The following is a 27992-nucleotide window of genomic DNA, read 5'->3' on the forward strand; positions in this document are numbered from 1 at the left end:
TGATTTTAATTTGAGCGCATACTGTGCGGAAAGCCTCAGCTAGAAGGCTTTCACACGGGGATGTTTTAAATGCTCCCAGAGCCAGTCTTATTCCCTGATGATGAATTGGATCAAGCATTTTAAGATACGATTTTCTGGCTGAACCATACACAACGCAACCATAGTCCAGTTTGGAGCGAATAAACGTTCTGTATAAATTTAAGATGACTTTTCTATCAGCACCCCAGTCAGTGTGCGCTACTACTTTAAGTAGGTTAAGTGCTTTTAAGCATTTAGCTTTTAAGTTCTTTAGGTGTGGAATAAAGGTCAGTTTTCTGTCAAAGATTATACCTAAAAATTTGGTTTCCTCAACAACTGGAATAGGTGTTCCATCCAGTGTGAGGTTCGGTTCATCGTGATGTTTTCGTAACTGACAGAAATGCATGCATACCATTTTTGATTTCGAGAATTTGAAACCGTTTGCATTGGCCCAATTTTGAATTTTGTTTATATTTTGCTGCAGTTGTCTTTCAATTGTATGCATATGCTTTGACCGATAACATATTAGAAAATCATCAACGTATAACGAGCAATCCACACCAGGAGTCAAACACTTGGTGATGCTATTAATTTTGATGTTAAAGAGCGTCACAGATAAAATACTGCCCTGGGGCACAACCATCTCTTGCTCGTGCAGATCTGAGAGGGTAGAGCCCACTCGTACTTTGAATTCTCTGTCGGAGAGAAAGTTGGATATGAAATAGGGCAGACGGCCTTTTAGACCTAGATCGTTCAGGTCATTTAGTATCCCGTACTTCCATGTCGTGTCATAGGCCTTTTTTAAATCAAAGAAAACCGCTACTAAATGTTCTTTCTTAACAAATGCATCGCGAATGAATGTTTCTAGTCTAACCAGATGATCATTGGTGCTCCGGCCATATCGAAAGCCACTTTGGAAAGGAGATATTAAATTGTTTGTTTCCAAATACCAGACAAGCCGAGAATTGATCATTCGTTCCATTGTTTTGCACACACAGCTTGTGAGTGCAATTGGTCGATAGCTGTTGGGGTCTTTGCTATCTTTACCGGGTTTGGGGACTGGTATTACAGTTGCTTCTTTCCAGATTTTTGGTACATTACCAGTAATCCATAAATCATTGAAGAGTTTCAAAAGAGATGTTAATGATGATTCTGGAAGGTGTTTCAGAAACTGGTAATGTATCTCGTCAGGCCCAGCGGATGTATCATGGGCCTTGTCTAAAGCCTCCCTAAGCTCCGATAGTGAGAACAATTGATTATAACTTTCCGAGTTGTTGGATGTGAATTTTAAACGTGACTTTTCTTTTTGAGTTTTAAGTTTTCGGAAGGCTTCTGAATAATTAGATGATGAGGAATTTTTCGAGAAACTGTCAGCAAGAATATTTGCAATGTCACGTTTTGAACTAAAGTTGTTATTGTTCAGTGTCAGATGTCGGAGAGGGTTTTGCTTTCTCTTTCCGTTTATTTTGCGTATAGTGTCCCAAACTTTTTTAACAGAGGAACGAGAGTTTAAAGAAGAAACATACTTCTTCCATGATGCTCTTTTACTTTCTTTGATTATGCGGCGAGCTTTGGCCCGGGTAATGCGATATATATTTAAGTTTTCGGGCGTCGGTTGATTATTAAATTTCCTTAATGCTTCTCGGCGTAGTTTAATGGCTTCCTTACATTCCTTAGTGACCCAAGGTTTTTGGGTTCTTTTACAATATGGCGAGGACTTGGGAACGGATTCTTCTGTAATCTCTATTAAAACAGATGTAAAATGCTGAATGGTGTCGTCAACATTGAAAATTGTATCCTCATTCAGCCTAGTTTTACAGAGTGTTTCGAACTTGGCCCAGTCGGCCTTCTTTAAATTCCATTGTGGAATTACTTCATCGACTGTAGAGTTAAGATTTACAAGAAAGATTGGGAAGTGATCGCTGCTGTGAAGGTCATCAGCGACCTTCCATTCATAGTCCAAAAGCAGAGAAGGAGAACAAATTGTCAAATCGATGCTTGTGTATGTACCCGTGCCTGGGTGTAAATATGTAGGTGTTTTGGTATTATATAGACACAGATCGTGTCTAGAAATAAAGTCTTCAACTTTGTGACCTCTGTCACTTATATGATTTGATCCCCATAAAATGTTATGGGCATTAAAATCCCCGAGTAAAACAAAGGGTGCGGGAAGCTGTTGAACAAGATTGTCGAGTTCGTTTGGTACTAGGTTAGTGTTTGGTGGTAAATAAATAGAGCAAAATGTAATCACTCGATGTAGAGTGACGCTTACAGCAATGGCTTGTAAATTGGTGTTTAAATGAATGAAGCTATGAGGAGCTCTGTTGTTTACAATAACAGAAACTCCTCCTGATGCCCTATCAACATTTGGAGAGCAGGTGTTAAACAGGGAGTAGTTTTTAAATATGATATTGTCCGTATCTTTCAAGAATGTTTCTTGAAGGCATAGTACCGCAGGATCATGTTCGTTTAAAAGCAGGAGAAGATCATGGTAGTTGGTCTTAAGTCCTCTACAGTTCCATTGTAAAATGGTGTTCTTCATTACAACTTTATATTTAAGATTCTGGAGCTAGGTTAGACCTTTCGCGGAGACAATCTGTTTGGTTATTTATCTGGAGGAAGTACGGGGGTGTATTTTTTGTTGTTAGGTCTGGAGCTACCTTGAGTACATGGAGCAGATTCTTCTGCATCCATGTCCTCCAAGTCTCCAAACCTATTGTGCAGCTTTATGGGGTCATCAGACCCCTTTTGCTGCCTATTTGTTTGTGACTTTTTCTTGCTATTTGGTGATCTTGGTGGTGGAGTATTGTTGAATGTCGTTTGTGTCGATGTTGAGTTTTTCTGGGGTTTGTAGTGCGGGATGTTCGAGTCGGAATGGGATTCAGGTGGGTTTGTTTGAGTTTGAGCGTCTTTCATTGCTTTTTGGCTGCTCTTCACTACAGTTGAGAAGGATGGGCCGGGGAGTGATCTAGCTTGAACAAGCTTCCTGGCCTCTGGATAGGGGATGTTGGACGTGTATTTAACCCTCTGGATTTCCTTCTCCTGTTTCCATGTGTCGCAGTCCTTTGAACTAGCATGGTGTTCTTTGCCGCAGTTGACGCAATGCGGAGTGGCTTTGCACTCTGATTCCCGATGGGAGGGATCACCGCATCGGCCGCATATTTGACTTCTAGAGCACCTGTCTTCATGATGACCGTATTTTTGACATTTGTAACATCGGAGGGGATTTGGTATGTATACCTCAACCTTAACTTGTAGGAATCCAACCTTGACCACTTTAGGTACTGTTGGCTTATTAAAGGTGAGTATAATAGTGTTGGTGTCCTGCAGATTGTTGTTTCGTTTGATACGAATTCTGCGGACTGCAGTGACACCTTCATTTTTCATACCCTCGACGATTTCTTTGTCGGTGACTCCTGCTAGGTCACGGCAACGAATGATGCCTTTTGATGTGTTAAGTGTAGAGTGGGCGAAACAGTTTACTGAAATATCGTGAAAGGTCTTAATTTTTAGGATATTTTCAGTGTGTGCTTTGCGCTCACACTCTACAAGTAGGCCGCCTGATTTTAGTTTTTTTACACTTTTCGGCTTGCCAACTAATCCAAGTATAGTCTTTTCGACTATAAATGGCGATAGTGCAGCAAGTGGTTTAGCCTCGTCTTTCGATTGGATGACCATGAAGCGAGGAAAGGATTCCACACTACATGGCTCATCATCCGACTCTGATCCTGTTTTGGTACGTTTGTGTTGGTTTTTTTTGGAATTATCCATGATGGCTTGAATAAAATTTCAGCACCCGTGCTCCCCACCCACCAAGGAGCCCAACAAGGGGACACTTTTCAAGTGTCAGGGATACACAGATGCCATACTCAGTTGATAAAATTACCTTTGAATGACCCTGAAGTCGCCAATTTCTAAGGTCGGTAAAATTACCCCCCGATTGACCCGTTAAGCCACCGCCTTCTAGGAAGTCTTCTAAGACTTGGAAAAGGGAAAAATAAAGGAAGAGAATTTAGGGGCAACGGTGGTATCAAGAGAGATACAAGGAGACAGATAAAGAAGGTGAGAGAGTAAATAAAGACCTCCTAGGGCTCGGCGTGACCAGCCGATTTGTCGGAACCGGGCCCATCCCGACCACCCGTCTAAGAGAAGTAGAGGCCAAAGTAGTGTGTTGCAGGGAAAGCCTCTGCTCAACTACCAGGATCCTTTCCTCCTCTGACACGGGACGCAACCCACGGTAAACAGGTTGCCTCTACTTAGTCGCCTTTTACGACACGTAGCGAGGCACGTCGGGCCAAATACCAGAATAGATATATGCCAACTACATACCTGTAGAGATATACACCAACCAGATACCAGAACAGATATATACCAACCAGATACCAGTACAGTTATATGCCAACCAGATACCAGTACAGATATATACCAACTATATACCTGTAGAGATATACACCAACTAAATACCAGTACACATATACATCAACAAGATACCAGAACAAATATACACCAACCAGATACCAGAACATATATACACCAACCAGATACCAGTACAGATATATGCCAACTATATACCTGTAGAAATATCAACAACTAAATACCAGTACAGATATACACCAACCAGATACCAGAACATATATATAACAACTATATACCTGTAGAGATATATACCAACTAAATGCCAGTACAGAGATACACCAATCAGATACCAGAACAGATATATACCAACAATATACCTGTAGAGATATATACCAACTAAATACCAGTACAGATATACACCAAACAGATACCAGAACAGATATATACCAACTATATACCAGTAGAGATATATAACAACTAGATGCTAGCACAGATATATACCAACTAGATACCAGTATAAATAAATACCAAATAGACACCAGCACAGATATACATCATCTAGATTCCAGTACAGATATATGCCAACTAAATACCAGTTCAGATATACACCAACCAGATACCAGAACAGATATATAGCAACTATATACATGTACCTGTAGAGATATATGCTAATTAAATATCAGTACAGATTTATGCAAACTAGATGCCAGAACAGCTATATATGAACTAGATACTAGTAGAGATATATAACAACTAGATACCAGCACAGATATATACCAACTAGATACCAGTATAGATATATACCAACTAGACACCAGCACAGATATACACAACCTAGTTTCCAGTACAGATATATAACAACTAACTGTCCATACAGATATACACCACCTTGATTCCAGTACAGATATATACCAACTATATGCCAGTGCAGATATACACCACCTAGATTCCAGTACAGATATATACCAACTATATGCCAGTACAGATATACACCACCTAGATTCCAGTACAGATATATACAACCAGATGTCAGTACAGATCTATACCAACTAAATGCCAGAATAAATTTTACAGCAATGAGAAAGAATAGTGACATGATTTATGAAGCTTTTCGTTTTTAGTTCATGGAAGATAAACTGTGAGGAAAGCTTACTGATTTCATTGGTATAGCTCATTTGCACCTTTGTTACTTAGAATAAAATCAACATTAGATTGATAAAATGATCCTGTGAACCAGTCATGCTAATATGTTGCATGATCTCAACATCACTCATTCTTCTGTTAGGTGTGTATCAATTACCTATCTCTAAGATTCATATGACTAAGGTGGAATGCATTATTTCTGTAGAAAGCTTTCTACGCATCTTCAAGGATGACACATTACTGTTAGTTTAATTGACCGATGAAAGCTTATGATTTAAGTAACTTGCAATTTAAAATATTTTTTTTTTGTTTCCTGTGTATATAGAACTTCATAGTAATCAATTTTATGTCTGGAATCGAAAAAGAATACTTGTGAAAATTCTGACTTGTACGACAAAGTAGACAAAATAACATGCATGTACTTTTATCAGATACAAACAACATAATTTTAATAAAAGCTGATATTCTTACATCTGTCTGCTTGAACTGTGTAGGATTTGCATAGAACTTCCCTGTTACCCTTAAAACATCTAACAGCCGGTCCCGTTACACACACTTTATATGTTCCTTCTCTGTCAGTGTCACCAAGAATCAGTGTGCTATAATTCCTCACCTAATTTCAAAGGAAAAATATAAACTTTCAACAAGTGAGTATTTGAGTTAAGCTGTCTATCACCATATCAGCACACTTACTTATGTTAAGGAACAAACAAAGGCTAAATTAAGTATAAATTATGTTTTAAGATGTCTGATGCTCAAATAAATAAACTCAGAAGGTTGATAAAATGGCGTCTAGCCAAGAGGCGAAATAAAAGTTATAACAAATAAAGAATACCTCCCAGTATCAAATGCAACACAGGCATGGCATTTTCGGGTCAAAAATGAAAATTTTTTCCGTTTAAGTATAAGAAATGAAATTGATAATTAGGATATGAGCAATCTCAAACCATTTAGAATCAGTACAATGGATAATAGTTAATAATTATTATGATCATGCCTAATGCTGAGGACAATATCAATCTCCTAAGAATGCTTTAATTCGGAACATTTTATAACCAGCAACACAATTGCAGTGTTATGCAAACATTGACCCCTTCAACTGGTGTTAAAGACAATACAACAGGTATAACAAACGTGCAGATATCTCAGATCTCTCGAGTGAAGGGGCAAGTTTTTATCTGATGATAAAAAATTAATTGAGATTCGAGTCCAACATTTTAGACTTAGTATAAGTATTTCCAACTCAAGTTGATTCAGTAGGATATAAGATTTCCAATCTCTTAAGCAAGTTATTAATACTGGAGTAAATATCCAAGTAGCATGTATTAATATTAATACTTCTCCAATCACATCATTCAGAAGCAAACACTTGGATCAACAAAACTCTCCTACATGCACAAGAATCATTTAATTACAATGCAATAAATGCCAAATAGTTATGGATACAATGCAATAAATGAAAGTTCCACCTGCAAAGAGCTCTTTGAGATTACTAACAAGCTAATGTCAAGGAACAAATCAACACCACTTCCAACTACCTTCTCTCCAGTCGACCTTCCGGACATGTTTGCAAATTTCTTCCATGACAAAGTACAAACCATTAGAGATAAGCTTGACACCACAACTTCAACTGACTCGTCGTCACCATACAGTTGGGATATAGAATTTGAGTGGCAACCATTAGCAGCATTTGAACCTGTCTCTATGGATTTCGTACATACAGTCGTAATGAAGAGTGCACCAAAGTCATGTGAACTTGATCCAATTCCAACATCACTGCTGCTCGAGTGCTTAGATCCAGTATTGCCTTCACTAACTGATGTTATTAATACCTCCCTCTCAACCGGGGAATTCCCATCATTTTTCAAAACTGCCATTGTAAAGCCTCTGCTGAAGAAACCAACACTAGACCACAACGATTTAAAGAACTACCGCCCAGTTTCTAATCTCCCATTCATATAAAAAATCTTAGAAAAGGTTGTTCTATCCCAGCTTGTATCTCATCTGAATTCAAACAGTCTTGTTAGCAATGTACAATCTGCATATCGCCCTTGCCACAGTACTGAAACTACTCTTCTAAAAGTAGTTAATGACATTCTCTCTGCGTTGGATAGCGGAAAGATTACAGTCCTCACCCTCCTGATTTGTCTGCAGCATTTGACACAACAGACCATGATATATTACTTCACCGTCTCCAGCATGTATTTGGCATTCATGATACAGCCTTACTGTGGTTCAAGTCCTATTTGGTCAACAGGACACAAATTGTATCTGCAAATGGAATTCACTCCAGCCCAGTTGATCTATGTTGTGGTGTTCCACAGGGGTCTGTTCTTGGACCTGTTCTCTTCATTCTGTACACTCAGTCGCTCTCAAGTGTCATAGATCATCATCCCGTGTCTCACCAATTGTATGCTGATGACACCCAAATATACAAATCTAACCACCCAACTGAAGTTGATGCTACCATCCAAGATGTAGAGAGGTGCATTTCTGATGTGAAATCATGGATGACATGTAACAAGCTGCAGATGAATGATGATAAAACTGAGGCCATTCTGATCACAACACAAAGACTTTCTCATTCACATTCTTTACCTCAAACAATAAAATCAGCAACGCCAACATTAAATTCACACAATCAGTATGAAACCTAGGTGTTACTCTGGACGGTACTCTCACACTGCACCAACATGTCATGAACATATGCAAGGCTGCATATCTTGAGCTGAGACACATCAGCTCAATTCGCAAATATCTTTCAGTTGATGCCACTAAAACACTTGTTTGTTCATTAGTACTTTCAAGACTGGACTATTGTAACTCAATTCTGTCTGGTTCATCTCAATACCTACTCCAGAAACTTCAAAAAGTTCAAAACACAGCTGCTCGGATCATACTTAGAGTACCACGATCAGAGTACACCTCCCAGCCGCTTTGTACCCTACACTGGTTATCCATTTGATCCAGAATCAAACACAAAATTTGTTCTATGTGCTATAATTTACTGTCGGACTCTAGTCCAACATACCTATCCGACCTCACCCATGTGTACACACCAGCAAGATACTTCCGCTCCTCTTCTGACAATCGTATACTCATTATTCCCACTATGAAAACAAAGTCATATGGACAGCGTTCTTTTGCATACCAGGGCCAAGCAACGTGGAATGAATTGCCCACTGAACTTAGACACAAAGACACAGTGATCACATTCAAGAGGGCTCTCAAAACTCACTTATTTCGACTGCAAGAACAAACTTAAAGACCTAATAATGTTTTCTACCTGAAACATTCTCAGCATGTTTTTTATTTTTTAATGTTTTTCTAATTTCATGGTGTTTGTTTTTGTAATAATATTATTATATGTTTTTTTATCTTATAGGTGTTGTCTAATGCTGTAAAGTGCTTAGAGCTTCTAAAGATTAGGCGCTATACAAAGTCGTCATTATTATTATTATTATTAAATAGTTATGTATACAATGTAATAAATGCCAAATAGTTATGGATACAATGCAATAAATGCCAAATAGTTATGGATTCAATGCAATAAATGCCAAATAGTTATGGATACAATGTGAGAAATGCCAAATAGTTATGGACACAATGCAAGAAATGCCAAATAGTTATGGATACAATGCAGTAAATGCCAACTAGTTATGGATACAATGCAGTAAATGCCAACTAGTTATGGATACAATACAGTAAATGCCAAATAGTTATGGATTTAATGCAATAAATGCCAAATAGTTATGGATACAATGCAGTAAATGCCAAACAGTTATGGATTCAACACAATAAATGCCGAATAGTTATGGATTTAATGCAATACAGTAAAACCTGTTATGAGAGACCGCCCCTTCTGCCAACCAAAAGCGGTCTCTCAAGACAGGTGGTCTCTCATAAGAGGTGTGTGAAAATGGACTGGTTTTCAGGGTTAATAGTTAGCATTGTTGAAAAATAAATAATACCCATACTCACTGTACATGTATCATATCCTTTATTCATGAATCTTGTTAAATAATGCATGCATTCCTCTCAAAATATCTTTATATGATAAAGATATACATCTATCAAACGAGAATAAAATTTATATTTCAACATCACATTAATATATACAAAAAATTAACAGTTAGATTTGATCTATATATCTTATTTTATACACTTATTCACTTGTTTTTTTTTAAAGAAATCCATTATACTTCTTTGTTGACATGTTTTACTCAGCTATTTGGTCTGAACATGTATCTCAATTATTGCCCTTTCATGAATCAACTTCCCACTTACTGGTATGTTTTTACTCCTTGCGACACAAAACCACTCCCATACTCGCTCGTTCAGATCTCCGTAAACTGTCCGTCGTGCCGTGGCATATTTCCTCTGTGCTTGTGCACCTTTCTGCCATTCGTTTCTAATGGACTTCTTGTCTTTGATTACATTTTGAACTTGCGTTTTACCGACGCTTAAGCTGACTGCTATTTTGCGAGTGGTCTCGCCTTTTTCATTTCTTTCAATGACATTAATCCTTTCTTCCAGTGTTAAAATTTTTCTTTTTTTCAGCGGAGATTCTGCCATTGTTATTAGTGTTGACGTTATAAAGACTATCGGTTTTGATCAGGTTTTGGGGAATTGTGGAATAAATATATATTATGTACCAATGAATGAAACCAAAAGACATAATTAACTCATCAGGAAACAATACTGTACATTTATTCTGAGACGAAGTTTAAATCAACAGCGTTATAGCTCGATAAACAAATGTTCCGACCATCTGCACCCACGTAAACAGATTGTGGCTTGGTGAAACACTAACAAAAGAAATAAAAAATAATTTTAAAAAAATCCGAAAATGATTCTCACTTACTAGTATTAAAGACAATGAGCTCATTCACCCTCCAGGCATTATGGATTAACTGGAAAGCAAACGACGTACTCAAACCAACACTGAAGCCCTTTCAAACGATTTCTCACTTGGACATAAGGACTACCGGCGTTTTGTGAGTTTTCATACAGATAAAGAAAAAATACAAACCTCTAAATTGACTGTGTATATCCATCATTACTCACTTTGATGTTACTCTTACTGGCTATTCACATGACTTCGGCACTACAATGGCGGTTAGTGACATGTACTTTAGTCTGGTTTACTGCAGTTTACAAATGACACCGTACGCTGGAGTTGTAAATTTCACAAAACTGGTACTGTAGCAAGACAAATTATTTTTAAATACTTTATTAGAGCAATCTTTGCTATTTATGCAGTCTTTGTTACAAAGGATTAAATGATGGTTAGAGGTGTTTATCCCGATATATGGTTGTTCAACTATAGTGTTATTCAGTGTGCACTTTGTTTGCATACTACATTTATCCCGAGCTCTAGTGTTTACAAAGGATTAAGTTAAGGTCAGTGGTGTCGATCTGTTTTGATTTTTTGGCGATGCGGTCGTTCATAGCAGTGTCAAAATGCATATTTTGCCAAGAAATCGCGGTCGCTGGTCGCGTTCAGCAGGTGGTCGTTCATAACAGAGCGTTTATATAGTAAAATCGATCCGTGCATTACGATTGTGGTCGGAAATGACAGGTGGTCGCTCATAGCAGAGGTCGCTCATGACAGGTTTTACTGTAAATGCCAAATAGTTATGGATACAATGCAAGAAATGCCAAATAGTTATGGATACAATGCAGTAAATGCCAAATAGTTATGGATATCTATAACAACGCTTCTGATAACTGATAGGGAAGAAAAGGAGCAAGAAGGAAAATTTATTCAAACAAGTGTTTCATTCATAAAATCTCTTGCAGATATTGGACATGACAAAGTGTATTTTAGTTTAGATTTTTTAGATTAAAATAACTAAAATAACAAAAGAGAAACAACTGAAATAATTACCAAGTAATAGTTCTTTTTGTATTCCCATAAATTGGATAATAACAAAACGTAGAAGAACCTTTATTAAAATAAAGCAGAAATCCTCAAAGACCTTGTCTTTGTAAGGAAAGAACCTTTGCATGTATGTGGGTATATGTGTTTAGTTTGCTTAATATACATTTATTCTAGATGTAAAAATATTAAAATGTTACAAAATCACTTTGGTACAGAATTTACCACTTTATTACGCGTGACATTCCAGATCAGTATCGGTGATGGTTTTCCGCATCCTTGCTCAGAGTATAAAAAGGCATGAAGTTCGTCATGGCTGGCATTAATATCAGGTTTACAGTAACCTTCTTCCTCTAATGGAGAAACTGTAAAAAATATTATTATTATCATTATAATAAAATATTATAATATCATTATTATTTGATGAGCCACTCTAATCGACTGGAACCTTTTAAATGTAAAAAGAAGAGAAAAGAGACAAATAAAGAAGTAACAGAGATAGTCAAGGTCAAAGAAAATATAAACATCAACACAGTAAAAAACACTGAAGCACACCTGTACACACTGCTTATACAAGAGCTCTTGCTGCCCTCTCACTTCTTTCTTGACACCTCCACGATTCCTTTTGAGGCACTATTTTAGCGACAAAGAAAATTCGCCACAGATTGAATGATATGAGGGTCAAAAATATGCTCTACATGCCGTGATTCAATTGCTACACAACAAATGTAACTCTGAGATGTAATACCTATTTGTAACAAATGAAACTCTGAGATGTAGTACCTATTTGTAACAAATGTAACTCTGAGATGTAATACCTATTTGTAACAAATGTAACTCTGAGATGTAGTACCTATTTGTAACAAATGTAACTGAGATGTAGTACCTATTTGTAACAAATGTAACTCTGAGATGTAATACCTATTTGTAACAAATGGCTCTTAATCTTGGATCTAACAAAATAAATTACTCGCTTCAGTGTCAGGGATGCATAATTCTCACATACAGTAAAAGTAATTACTGAGTAAGTAAGCATAAAATGTAATGACAAACTCTTGAAAGTATTCTTTGTGGCCGATGTTTTTGGAAAAATGCGATAAGATAACAAAAAATATGATATTATTTATGATACACCACTGATACACCACTACATTGCACAGAAACTCTATATATGGTAACAGGACATATATTTTGTTTCTTTGTGTTTATCATGATGTTCATGACACTGTTATTGTTAGATGTTCATGACAGTCGTGTAATTTTAGCACGAAGGTATCGAAGCTTGAACTTCACTGAACTGGCTCTCTATCAACATTGAACCCTGTATATAAGACCAGAGTTATTTTAAATGTGTACACAGACTCCAAGTTTGCAGGAACTGTATAGATACAATCTTCAAAGCATGTCTAATAAGCAAAAATAGATTTGTGCCTTTGTATTGGAATAATTCTTATGAAATATGAATATATTAAACTGGTCAATAAACACATTATGATTATAGATTATCGTTCCTACATTCTAACTTGTACTTAAACGTAATAAGAGTGATACTGAGCATTGTCAAAGGAGAGTAAAAACCTAGTGTTTCTTTTGCTCATTATACAAATTGCATTGAATTGGGAATACAACCTACGTACGGACACCAGTTGTCAGTTCAGAGACACTTCAGTAGCCTTATAAATTATTATGACAAATAAACTTTGACACAAATGATGAACTGGTTGTGTCAGTTGTGCATTGATCGTTTGTAGATGTCAAGCTTTACTGTGCTAGTATAGTAGAGAGTCGTGGCTTACACTAAAAACCTAGAGACAACAATTCTTTATATTGAACAATTTGATTAACTGGGACTGAGCCTTTAAAATCCGCTACTGTCCTTACCGATATCTTCATCAATTACATATATCATTTCAAACTACGATATTTTGTTCATAATTTATTTTATTTCTCCAGGGTTCTGCAAATAATGGGACATGAAACACCTACGAAATCAAGGCATTATGCAGACAGTTTCATCCACCGGATAGCAAGTGACGTCAGCATGCTTATCATCGTGATTCATCTGCTTTAGATTGACATTCCTGAGAATCAATAGATAGATATGAAACTCAGTTTTATTGCCTCCCACCCAAACAATACTAATGAAGCATATGAACAATCCATATAATTTCATAATGTCACTTTCACCTGGAGTTCACAAAACAAAGTTCCTTATTCTTGTTGTGCTTTGTACTGGGTCATGTGCACACTCACTACAAACCATGAGATATATTGAAATGTATTGTTTCATTCCAGGTACACGATCCCCTGAATTTACGGAGATACACATTTCAGTTAAATCAGTTTTCTTAGTGCTTATTATTGCGATTTGAATCTCAAATTATGTGAAGAAAATATTTTACAAAATTTCAGGATCAAATAAATTTATCAATAGATCAATTTTTGTGTGAACAACTTATTTCTGTTGATTTTTTAAACTAGATTTACCCTAAATATGTTTATGTATATTATTAGGTAGATTAGTACGCTAGAATATAATAATAAAGCTCCTGATTGTTGTATCATCGGCTGTCAAATGCTGACAATCATGGACTGTCAACTGCTGACAATCATGGGCTGTCAAGTGTTGACAATCATTCACAAGTCTCCATATCATGAAATGGTAAGACAAAGACACAAACAGGTTCATAATGATTCACAATTATTTCCAAGTTAAACTGGAAGTGTTCTGATGAGAAATACTTTGTAATACTTTCTTTATGGATTAAGGCAAACAAATACATAGTTCAGATAATGTTCAGCTTTATTAGCTTGTGGTAGTAAATATCATCATACATACAATCATAATTTACTTACTGTAAACAGAGAGGTTCAGAGTCAACCTTGGGTCGGGCTCTGAACTAAGTGGAATGCTGGTAATCAAAGTATACAGTCCCTCATCACTGGTTTTTACATCACTTAGAAGGAGGCTATCATTTTCCATCTTGGTGATTCTGTCTCTGTATGCGGGCTCTATTGTTAATCCATCTATATCTTTCCAATAGGCTATCCGTATCGCTGTCTTACCTACTCCAGTGAACCACGTTTTGGCCTTAACATACTCTCCAGGATCGACCTCATATTCCCAGGTCAGTAGGACTTGTTCTTTAATGCAGGAGACGATATTCGTCGTGACAGTTTTCCATGACAGAGCTGAAAATTCATAAGAATAAGGCTACGCATTGCTTTTCATTATGAAAGAATGATATTTTCGATAGAAAATATATATACAGAATGGAAAATTTGCTGGTGTCAGCAACACATTGGTTACAATATCCATAACGAAAATTTAGAAAAATCACCATAAGTGATATCTTCCAATATTAACAGTAAGTATAGTTTGTTTGATAACTGACATTCTAAACAAAACAGAAACACAGATATGTAGGAATATATACCTTCGTAACTCACTGCATATCTAAAACCTAGTCACTCTAATTTATATTTTTCCGACTAATATTTCATACTAGAAATATGGAGCTGAAATTGAAAGATAAAATTTGTTAAAGTCCCCAATAATTTTCGACTGCAAGATTTGCTTAGCCCGGTCAATGAGAAACAGTCTAAGCTTCGATTTGCTTCCCTTCATTGTACTGCCAAGTCAGCATTGCAAGCGTTTCGCTGAGATCAGCAAGTGTGTCTGCAAAGGTCTAAATAATAACTAAAGTCCAGAACACTTGAAAGAACACATTTAGAAGTTCAGCCATGCTAATTTTTATTTATGTGTGTGTCTTGGGGTGAGGGTGGGGTGGATTACATGTGCCAATGCTATGATGATACAAGTTTGTTGTTATGAATTTAACGCCATTTTTAAGCACATGACCTGCTATACAAGGTGGCCATTATGTTTGGTGGAAGAAGAACTCGGGAAAACTCTGGGAAGAACCATCGACCCACAGGAATCTACTGTGAAGCTTTCTCATTTATCCACGTTTGATAAGCCTGAGAATCGAACCCATGCTTACATAGGTGAAATTATAGTGATCTGTAAAGTCTACCTCCTTAAACCATTGGACCACCCGGGGCCCCAAGGTTGTACTGTAAGATACAATATTAGAAATTGCCAAGCAAGTTTTCTGGCTTTTGAAATTGTCCTTTTAGTCTCATTTTCTGTACCACCCACATTTTAAAATACATAACAAAGGAATGAGAAACATTTTGTGTACCTGTCAGAATGCATCACATGGATATTTCCATTACATTGTATCAAATGTGTCAGTGTCACATTTTTTGTTTTTTAGAAGATGGGTTCCTACTGAAGGAAATATCTGTGTTAGTTATCCCAATGCATATATTTAGACTCAGTAACATTTCGTAATCGATCACGCCCATATCCTCTGATGCACCAAATAGTTATGGGGTATACTTACGTATGTATATGTAGATCTAATTAGACTGTAATATTTGTCTAAATTTGAACTAATACTTAAATGCTGCATATTTGTTTTGATTGATCAAGGTGTTTCAGCAAAGTCGAATGCAGACGAATAAACAAAATTCATGGGCATGTCTGTGCAATATATACAGTTGCAATGTGAACTTCTTGTTCACTCTGTTTAACTAGTCATGTACTCCACTTTACACATGAAGTGAAAATTATAATACACATTTATGAACAAAGCACACTACAGAGAACATGGGTATGTATTAAAATGAACGTGATTAAGGTAGTGCAGTAAAGTGAACAAGTTTGTGAATAATACATTAATGAAAATGTACAAAATTTCATATTTACATATTTAGGAATTGTTGTTATTCTCAAAACAATGGAAAGAATGAGTAATATGATGAATGAATACATTGTCGGCTCTTTTTAATTGACCTGATCACAAAGTAATTATTTCAAACCTTAGACAAATTAAATACTACCATCCAATCAATAATTATAAATTTTTTTAATCCCCTTTCTTCATTTAAGGTTTTATTGTAAAGTTTTATTTTGTTCCCATAGCCTATTCGTTATAAGTATCTTAGATTCAACGCATACACATTTCTTTACTCCAACAACTTTCCTGACTCCTGTTGAAGTTATTGCAGTGTTGATGATAACATTGATTATGCCGCTTATGATCATGACAATAATGTTGATGTTTGTGTTCTAATCAAAGTTCTTGTTGTTTTCAAGGACACAGTAATATAACTATACACTAGGTTATTGTTTTCCTTGTAATGACTGTTGCTTAATGCAACTGTTGCTATTGTGTATGTTCCATCCATAAATACTCATTTACTTTATGTATAAGTATTCAAAATACTGGATAAATGTATAGTTATCTTGAGGACGTTCATTTTGAAAAATGGTGGATTCTGCGCATTTGGATTTTAGACCTTTACTCCCTTTTCAGTAGGCTTTGAAAACCCGTTAGCAATGACGCTTTTATTCTAATACCTGTTTTCATTAAGGTGTGAACTAAGTGGGCAAGAACATGCGGACAAATTAATTGGCTGTGCCTAGAATTACTTATGGATAGGGAAGTTTTACCCCGTGGCAAAGCAACAACAAAAAAAAAGCATGCTTAATTAGAATTAAAGTAATGAAATATAACTCCATTCCAGAACACATCAGGACACCCTCCCTACTGATATCCTCCATCGGCAATAACCTTAGACTAAACTCTTGTATCTTCCTTTAGCTGGTTAGGAGTTGTTCAAGGTCAAAACGCATTGAAATCCGGTCAGGAAGTCAAAATGTATTTCATTATTCTTGTTCTTACGTTGTCATTGGTATTAAATTATTCACCATACAAATTAGCATTAAATAAACAAAAACTAGAACAAAAGCAGACTATAACTGGAGTCCTTTTTAGTTAATAAAATAACAACAACACTTTGTTTAAAAGAGTTCTTGATGTTATTAGATTTATATACAGGGGAATGATATGCTCTTAAATTACATATACAAATACATCAATCATTATTTTAAATTCATGTAAAACTTAACTTTGAAAACATTTATAAGTTTTGCAGTAACACAAACATTATTTTTTGTACACCATCGCCCATTTCAAAAACAATACCACCAGGCTCTGCGAAATAACTAATTACTTACATTAGCTGCACTTAATCAATTACCATGATGGCAAGAGAAATGAAAGTGTCTGTGTACTTATAAGAACACCTTCACATGATAAGCTAGAAACAGCATCTATGTAAAACTAATTTATTTTCCTTTGATGAATTTTGGCGATGACGCCAGCTTCGATGAATCTGCCGTTGCTGGATGTGTTGTAATGGCTAGACAGCAGTGAACACATTGGTGTATGTGCTGTAATGGATTGACAGCGGTGACAACATTGGTGGATGTGTTGTAATGGTTAGACAGCACGTGAAAGCCTTGGTGTCGCCACTTTAGTTACAGAAAGTACTTGTCATCCACACGTCCATTTGTCCATGAATAAATATGGCATCATCTTCAATCGTTATGTTAAAAGCTATGAAACATATAATTTACAAATTAAACCATGTTAAAAAGGTGTAATTAGTTTTTAATGTTTCCTTAGTCTCCCCGGTGGAAGATTAGACTGACATTATGAAATGTTTCTCGCTAAACGTTTGTATATACAATTATAAGTGTAAGGTAAGTAGTAGATGTAATAGACTTCATGTTACGACCACTGGATCGCTGACTGGACTGGGTGCTTCAGTTGACACTACAGTTTTTCAAATTAAGAAATGTTACAAAAAACAAGAAACATAAAAAATCTGTAACCCAGTACATTTTCAGGTTAGTATCATTAAATGTAACTAAAAGTACCTAACTCGTTTAAAATACTTTGTGTGAAACGAATAAGGTAGATTTAGCTACATTTATGACATTGACTTGAAAATTTACTCACGTACAGATGGGATAAAATTGACTATGCAGTGTGAAACGAACTATAACAGAAAACACTATCACACAGACTATAAACATCAGAAGCTAAAAAATCCAAACTCTTATATGAGCTAGCGCAAAAGACATCAACAACCAGAAATGTGTTATGTCAGACTGGTTTCCTCAAACTTTGTCAAACACCCCCAATGAGCCCCAGTTAAATCAAACATAATAATACAATTGCAGATGAAAACTCCTGCACTTACCAATCACAATGGTTCCATCACCAATCCACACCTTATTCCACAAGAAAATTTCCATGTAACGTATCGTTACACTAGTAATAGAAAACCCTTGTTATATTTCCAGGACACAGAATATAAATTTCCAAGGAAGTCATGAATTATAAATCTCCTCAGTCGCTATACACTTCGCTTGAACTGAACTCAGCATTGTATGGTATTGTACATTGCCTACCATAGGATATTTTTCCAAATTAGAACTGATGAAACTTGAAAGTTAGCCATATAAAATATAATAATTATTTATTGTTTTTTCATATGACATTCATCAATTAAATGTGTTAATACAGTAATAATATCAAATATTTTATGTTTCTATTTTTTCATGCATAGAACTTGTGCACTTAGGGTCGACAGGTCATGCCATTAACATATTCGTATTAATGCGCGGTATCTACACAAAAATAGCAAGTGGCTTGAGATACTCATTGTGCACTACTTCCAACATGTAACAATTATAACTTTTCTATTGATTCTGTTTCCAGAGGCTTATATTGCAAGATTATACTTAGATGATTCTTCAGATTTCATAAATGAGTACAAGACCTGATGACCTTTATATAAATTGAGAGGCATTAATAGCAGCTGATTAATACTGTATGTGTTGAATCTGCTGACCATATTGCAAAAAATGTTCAGTTATTTTAGTTTAATTGTAACAAAATTGGGTGAGAAAATTAATATATGTCGATGTTTAAAGGAAATAATGTATATCCTTGATTAGGATTTCATTATCGTGGTGCAAACCCCAAAATAGATTCTATTAATACACAACATGTCATTGAGAGGAACCTATGAACAGCATATAATTGAGAGTAACCTATACACGGTATATCATTGAGAGTAACATATACACAGTGTATCATTGAGAGTAACCTATACACAGTATACCATTGAGAGTAACCTATACATGGGATATCATTGAGAGAAACCTATGTACAGTGTATCATTGTGAGTAACCTATGCACAGTGTATCATTGAGAGTAACATACACAGTGTATCATTAAGAGTATCATATACACAGTGTATCATTGAGAGTAACCTATACACAGTATATCATTGTGAGTAACCTATGCACAGTGTATCATTGAGAGTAACATACACAAAGTGTATCATTGAGAGTAACCTATACACAGTATATCATTCAGAGTAACCTATACATGGGATATCACTGAGAGAAATCTATGTACAGTGTATCATTGTGAGTAACCTATGTACAGTGTATCATTGAGAGTAACATACACAGTGTATCATTAAGAGTATCATATACAGTGTATCATTGAGAGTAACCTATACACAGTATATCATTGTGAGTAACCTATGCAGTGTATCACTGAGAGTAACATACACACAGTGTATCATTGAGAGTAACCTATACACAGTGTATCATTGAGAGTAACCTATACATATTATATCATTGAGAGTAACCTATACACAGTATATCATTGAGAGTAACCTATACACATTATATAATTGAGAGTAACCTATACACGGTATGTAATTGAGAGCAACCTATACAGAGTATATCACTGAGAGTAACATATACACAGTATATCATTGAGAGAAACCTATGCACAGTGTATCATTGAGAGCAACATATACACACTGTATCATTGACAGAAACCTACATACAGTATATCATTATAGAGCAATGGAAATTACCAGCAGAGATAAAAGTCAAGGCAATTTCTTTAGGGTCAGAGCAAGGCCACAATAACGTCCAGCAATTGGAATTGAAAAAGAATGTGAAAGAAAGCCTTATTCGGCAGACAAACGAATAACAACAAAAGAAGCACACAAACTACTGTTAAACAAACTAAGCTTGTAAAGAAATTATGCACTTTGTTTGATAATCGTTAAGACTTATAAAGAACTTAAAACAGATTCTTATATTTTAAAAAATTTAATAAGACTAGGAGCACAATTTGAAAGCAAAGGAAACAGGACGATCAGCTTGAAGAAATGAAAAATGTGGGGAAAATACTATTTAGAACATTCACTATACGACCCTTTTCTGTCGTTTAGTCATTGTCTATGAAATGGCGGAGCGTGTGAAAAACATATCTGCAAAGACAATGTGAAGTGCAACGATACAGGCTCATGTACAGACTGAAAGAGGTGCAAACTGCGGGCGCAGACTTGTCCCTGGTTTCTTGTATTCCTTTGCTCTGTTTTGTTTGGTGGTTTTCCAACAACACAGATTTAGTATTTTATAATTTCCATTTAAAGTAGTAGTAAAATTTCAAATACCAGCTAATCTATTAATTTAAAACATGTGATCTTTAATAATCTTCATAGTCTGATTGGTCCGTATATTGTTTGTTATTATTCTTTTTTAGTTTTAATATTCTTGTACCCTTATGTGAGATGATGATGTAAGAAAATATGAGTGGATTAGTGAATTTTAGATTTTTTGTTTTCAAAACAGCCCACTTTCTGCTGATCTAGTGCTTTTCAATCTTAGTTTTTAATGTTTTCATATAGGAATGCACCTGGACCAAACAATGAGCGGCAGAGATACCGTATATATCGATATAACAAGTGTGGTTGGTTCTGTTAATGCTGATTCAGAAGATTATGAGGGTTATATTTGTTCTTGTTACTGCTCTAACTTGTCAACCTTCTACCTTCATATCAGCTTGGCTATTAAATGAGCGTTAGCATAATAGATGTTTTAACTTTAAGACTTATTCATCTATTATTCTCTTTTTTGCATTCCACCTCCCATTGTTCAGTTACAAATACAAGTGTGTCCAGTATTGTTTAAAAGAATACATGGTTAAAAACAATTTGCTAGTTGGTAAAACATTCTAAATACGTTTGTTGATTACAGCATAACATTTTCACCACCTTACATTTTCTCTATACACTAAGCTCACGTTTCTGATTTACAATAGTTTCTTGTCTTGCTCTAGGCAGTTGTAGTGTATAGTTCTAGAGGCTTTAGTTGCTTGTAGGAAAAACATTAAATTAGATTTATTGGACAACTCTTTCTTCCCCTGGTGTTCTTACACACACCTTAAACATGATAATCCTTGCATGGATTTATATAATCTAAGTACACATTCAGACTTTAAATAAAATAGTCATACGGACCTGTGCTTGAAATCGTCACACATACCTGTACTTGGATGTGCAGGGTCCCATTTGTCGTCAAAAGGAGGCTGAGATTATAATTATATATTTTTTATTCTGGCGTTTTACCTGTACTTTATACATACCGTGGGCAAATTCGAGTTGAACGGCAATAACACCAAAGACAATGACGCCGGACAATGACCCTGGAGGCCTCATATCTTCAAACCGGAGCCTGACACTGACATAAATGCATATGATAATTAAAGTGGTGTATGGATGAGTCTTGTACAAAAGGAAACAAGGCATGCTTTACATAATATTGGGGACAATTTAGTCAAAATTACACATATCGATACACGAAACACAATAACCAGGTATATCAAATAGAGTACACAAAACTACAGGGCCAGTTGAAGTGATGATAAGAAAGACGGGATCTGACTCGTTACTAATTCGTTTAAGTGGTGGAACAAGTGGTGTTATCACAACTACTTTATTTAATTCTTTTAAATGATGCAAAATGTACTAATGTTATAAATAATGATTTATTGATTAAGATAACAGAACGTACTAAATTAGAAGAAACTTAAAATATAATTCCCGCTGTTTGCTAGCAATGTATGGCTAGGAATGACAGGATTAATATTCAGTTTATGATGGAAATCAATGAAACACGATATAACAGAAGTGTTTGGGATTTTCTGGTAGAATGTATATTTCACTATGGAGCCACAGTGACTAAGCTCAGTGACTTACCAAGTTGTAACACGGTCTGTCCACAGGATAGTGTTGGCCACGCCTGAATTGTAAGGAGAAACTTAATAGAATTTGAGATAACATATTTTCATAAAGAACAATTCCTTAAATATGTCCTTTAGTATTTGTATCAACTTAAGTTTTGAAATATTGTTCAGATGCATTTCCTAGCGATCGCACGATGTGAGGTACAATAGCAAACCAATTGCAAACCAACTGCATTTCAGGACACACGGTACTAATTATATGGAAGAACTGTGAACCATTCTAGAAATGGGTGAAGAAATAATAGAGTATTTATAGGTTTGGTGGTCCATAATTGGTTAATAATGAAAATTAAAATTTTAGGAAAAATATCTATTGAGAGCTTATCCTATATGTAATGTAAAAAAAATATTGACAAATTTCTACTGATGCAATTTTAGCATTTTTACAGGCTTGACTTAGGAGTACTCAATACTGAAAGTAGCACCTGATTCATTTGGTGCAGAATCAATAACATGTGTTTCATGCACATGTATGTAAACAAATTGCCGCGGGTCATATGGTGTTCTCCACACATAAGCTTGCACCAAGGTTAGATGTGCACGAAAAATTATAGGTGTCATTATCAGCACCCATAAATTTTAAGTTATTGAATTTTGAATATGATAGTGTTTCCATATGTTTACCATTGGAGTGGAATTAGTACCGTGAGTCCTTCAAGAGCGTGTGGTTGAAGGGAAACAACTCTGATTTGATTTTCACAATGGTCTTCTCTTCCCCCACCCCGCTCGCTCTAAAGTAAACAAATAATTGCTCTAGATTTGCAACTATCACCTTGAAAAATACAATGTCATGTATTTATGTTTGAAAACAATTTAAATTTAGCAACCAACCCGTTGTGACACAGAAAGTTTAATATATTCAACATACATTGACCACGGGGGCTTGTATCATTACAATTTACCTGTCATACTTGTACTACATAATAACTACAACGGAGGCCACTTCTCTCCTATCTCGAGCGACCTAAATTTCGGATACGCATAATAAAGTCGAAGGCCTGAGCAAAACATCGGTGCCAAATTTATTACGCTACGCGAATAAGAGCTTGAACCCCACCCCCACCCCCCGAAAAAAACCCAAACAAACACAGCGTTTATTTGTAAACAGGTCGCGCCAGTAAGGAGAAAAGGGTCCTCTGTATGACAGGTAAATTGTAAACAACGATACGAGCCCCTGTGACACTGACTAATTCGAGTGCAGTCTCTTCACACTTGAACCAGTCATTACTGGTATATGCAGATCTCTAGTACTTACCTGTTAAAAAGGATATTCTGTTTGCAGAAAGAATACCCGATAGGTAAGAGCTTCAAAACTATGTTCCTTCTCGAAAGACGGTAGTTGAGTTTTGCTCGATTAATTTTCAACGTATGCGATTGCGCAGTTTTCCCGTTGCTATATAGCAGTTTCGTTTTCTGTTCTTGGTAGAACAAGCATAAATACGTGCGATTGTCTTGATCTTGATTGGTCCATATTTTAGTTACAAAAAGCGTACAAATTTGATTACTTGCCGTCATTTACCAAGAACTTCCCTCATTCATTCGAGTAGCTATTCCTATGTATACAATGTTTATGATATCAATGCGCATTGTGGATCTTTCCCCATTATTCTCGTCTTTTGCAGCCTTATTAGGTAGGTTTGTTCGGGGCTCATCTCAAAACTACCCAGAGTATGTCAATAGCAGAATGAGGGAGAGATAGTTGTACAATACACGCCATCCAGAATATTTTATTTTCATTGCTTAAACGACTTGTAGACTGCACTGACCTTTAAAACTGGATCACGATAATGTGGTGTGTGTCATGACTTAAGACCATGATGCATGAATGTACAGATTCATCTCACTATCCTTGAGGATCTGAGAACTAGGGAGGTTCTAAGAATTTCATATAAAACGAGACATGAAACGTACAATATCAGACATTATTCATTTATCATCTATACTGCAAGAACGTTTGAAATGACAGAAACGTTACATGAATTTTACATTTTCTGCAATGCCAGTATCTGTGTAGAACTAGAAACTCTCTGCCAAGGGCCCAACCATTTATTTTGGCAGAGTGGAAGGTGTCATCTTGAATATTCTTCCAAAGCAGATTTGTTTTCTTCTATTGCCTCAAGATAATTAATAGTTTTCAATTAATATAATGGATAAAATAAGTCTTTTGTCAACATATCAGAGCAAGAACCTTTTCAAGTTATTTGAAGGCTGTAAATTTGCAAGCATTGCGGTAAAATATCACCCCCTTCTGAAAGCTATACTGGCAGTCTCTGAATTTAGTTCAACAAGGGACAAAATCTCTGAAACCATTTTAACCTGCAAATTACTATCATGCTTTTAGTTTTGAGCATACTTGGTTATTTCAAATTACATTTCATTTACCCCAATAAAATTCACTTGGTTTTTGAAACATAGTCAAGAGTAGCGACCTATTCAAAATATCTTTTTAAACCTTAATGACAATAAGCGGAATGTATATGGGATTTACTTTGTCCGTCTATGTGTGTGGGTCTTTTATGTCCATGCTGAAATTCCAATACAGCTTCACTTACTGACATTAAACTTACACTATATGACTATTTGAACACGTAATTAGTACATGTTTACATGTGGACAAACAGATTGAGGATGGTGGTGGTGGTGGTGGGGGGGGGCATACTAGGATGTTAGCTATTTTAGGTATTGATGCCGACTGTGGTATACTGTGTCATTAGCATGCTATTGTAGCGCGTATAAAAACATACACATTCATTTTCAACGTGTTAGTTTTTGTAACTAGCTCGCTAAAAAGTTGTAAGTAACATTCTGTTTCTTCATTTTAGAGCACAAAAAAATGAAAACTTACACGTAAATTTTATTTTCACACGCGCTAGTTTTTCTAGCGCGCTAGCTTTGCTCTGAAAGCCTATCTGACACTCAATCTGATGAAACTATCGCACTAGTTCGTTATTTTCCTCCATCCAATCGAAACAGCTATTATATTTAACCCTCCATTCTTGGGAGTAGTGAAGTGGGATACCCTAGCGACAATGGGAATTAGCATTACAGAACCCCCCTCCCCGGGACAATCTGGCGACAATGGAAAATTAACATGAAGAAAAATCGTGGAACAATCTGGCGACAAGGGAAATTAACATGGAGAAAAATCGTGGGACTGTTTAGCGACAAGGGGAAATTAACATGGAGAAAAATCGTGGAACTGTTTAGCGACAAGGGGAATTGAACATGGGAATAGGGGACTGTATAGCGTCAAGGGAATTTAAACAGGGTGGGACTGTATAGCGTCAAGGGAAATTGAACATGGGAAAAATTGCTGGGTCACTCTAGGGACAAGGGGAATTGAACATGGGAATAGAGTGTGGGTCTGTCTAGGGACTAGGGGAATTTAACATATGGAAATTGAACATGGTGGGTCTGTATAGCGTCAAGGGGAATTGAACATGGTGGGATTGTCTAGGGACAATGATGGTAGAGGGTCAAACACAACAGAGACAGAGACATACATACACTAGTACAAGCGTGAGATTTATATATAAAGCATTACCAAGACCTGAAATCTTGCTGGGGTGTTCAAAACTTTGCATGATTGTAATGATGCTATAAATAGCTATAATCAAGGAAATGCTCAACGACAAAATGGATGTGACTAAAAGTAACGCTAAAATGACGAAATTGTCCCAGAATTTAAAGGAAAATAAACATATCCCAGAAAATTAACTTACAATGGTTTAGACTAAAATGGATAAAATTAGTAACTACTTACAATATCAACTTGTGTGACGATCGTGGATAAATACCTATGTATCTATAATCAGCTGAAATTCCTATGAAATCCAACTATCTATTTATAGCTCCAACTTGTGGGTTATTCCTTTGGAAAATCCCACTATCTTTTTATAGCCTCAGCTTGAGTGACGTTCCTGTTTATGAACTCTAGTATATATGTATAGCTACAAAATGTGGAAATCCCCAAGTCCATATTTATAGTCTCAAAATTTCCAGCGTCAGTGACGTCACTGTACTGAACACAAGGGGATAAATGGCAACAGTGTTGCAAGTGGCTGACCTGAATACGCGCTACTGTAGGTAGGTAGGTAGAGTGTATCTGATAGGGATAAAGTGAGTTTTATAGGGACAAACAGAGACCAATACACACACACACACACACAACATACGCGCCCAGACACGCACACACACACACAGAGAGAGAGGGAAGAGGAAAAAAAAAAACCCAAGTATACTATCAACATAGAGGGGAGATAATACAAACCCCAAATAAACTATCCACACAAACGTACGCGAACGCATACAAACCCCAAATATACTATCCACACAAGGTCGCTAACGCATACAAACCCCAAATATACTATCCACACTCGGGAGGAAGAATAAAAAACAACCAAATATACGATCTACACAACGTACGCGAACACACACACACACACACACACACGCACACCACAGAGGGAAGAAGAAAACCATTATACACTATCCACACGGAGTGAAGAAATAATCCTTTATATATACTATCAACAGAGAGTGAAGAAAATAACCCATTATATTCCATCAACACAGAGTGAAGAAGAAAAAGTTTTTTGAAAGCACCTAAGCCCTCACCTGCAATGACCAACTCTGCCAAACACCTACACCCCACCCCACCCCCACTCCCAACACTACAAAACCCATTTAACCCGTTATTTTATGGCATCAGTGTGTGATTTAGGAAACATCAAGACACAAAATGATGGATGAATAGACTGACTATTGTTTACGGACTTGCATGCCTAAAGAGCGTGCGTGAAGGAAAACATCCTTCCATTTCAATTCTAACTAAAACATGATCCAGAGGGATAGAGAGAGGTGAAAGAGCACAATTTCATAAAGTGTGAGTAAAAACAAAACACGCCATCCTTATTATACAATGTCAAGACCAAGAGACACTTACGTTTTCTTTCTGGTCTATTCTCTTTTAGAAGGTAGTATGAAATTTCACATCAGGGCCAACGCATCGGCTCACATTGTCAATTTTTCCATTTCCATGTCTTTACTGGCACAAGTTCTTCATCATCTTCAATTTCTTCTTCTTCTTCTGAATCCCTCTTCTCTGTTTCGTCTTGTTTCTGTTTCTTCTCTTTTCTCGTAGGGCACTCTGAATTCCAGTGTCCTTTCTCCTGACAACGATATTAGGTATCTTGACTTTTGTCTCTCTTTCTTAGACGAAGCAGGTATTCTGGAGACAAATACCCATTTACCTTTGCAGATATAGCAAACTTCATTAGCACACACTTTCGTATGACTCTCATCAAATCAACGACCAAAAGAGTAAGTTTTGTTGCCACTTTCGCCTGTGAATTATGCTTTCGTATGACTTTTAGCAAATATTTGACCAGCAGGTCGATCTGTGCTGACTCTTCCATCTTCTTGATCGTTTGAGAGTGGAATGAATACTCTGACGCTAAGACACTCTCCTTATATACAGGGACCTGCTGCGTATGAAACCTAGTCAAATGTAATTTTGCAATAAGATGAAACGATTTCATTGAGGAAGTGAAAGGCAA

General features: G+C 36.2%; 1 protein-coding gene across 1 annotated transcript in view; it reads right to left on the bottom strand.

Annotated features, from left to right (window-relative positions):
• LOC149800206 (uncharacterized) overlaps positions 1 to 23985 on the bottom strand; it is a 35353-nt gene extending 11368 nt beyond the window's left edge. The window contains exons 1-6 of the mRNA XM_089959776.1: positions 23690 to 23985; positions 22388 to 22430; positions 21775 to 21869; positions 14255 to 14590; positions 11624 to 11763; positions 5989 to 6130 (exon numbers count right to left, since the gene is read on the bottom strand). Of these exons, the coding sequence (XP_089815902.1) occupies positions 5989 to 6130; positions 11624 to 11763; positions 14255 to 14590; positions 21775 to 21847 (691 nt within the window). The 5' untranslated portion in view covers positions 21848 to 21869; positions 22388 to 22430; positions 23690 to 23985. The remainder of the gene's footprint in view (positions 1 to 5988; positions 6131 to 11623; positions 11764 to 14254; positions 14591 to 21774; positions 21870 to 22387; positions 22431 to 23689) is intronic.
• Positions 23986 to 27992: the final 4007 nt, after the last annotated feature.

This window comes from Sinohyriopsis cumingii, chromosome 5, assembly GCF_028554795.1.
Source record: "Sinohyriopsis cumingii isolate HCF-2022 chromosome 5, ASM2855479v2, whole genome shotgun sequence".
Classification (NCBI taxonomy): Eukaryota; Metazoa; Mollusca; class Bivalvia; order Unionida; family Unionidae; genus Sinohyriopsis; species Sinohyriopsis cumingii.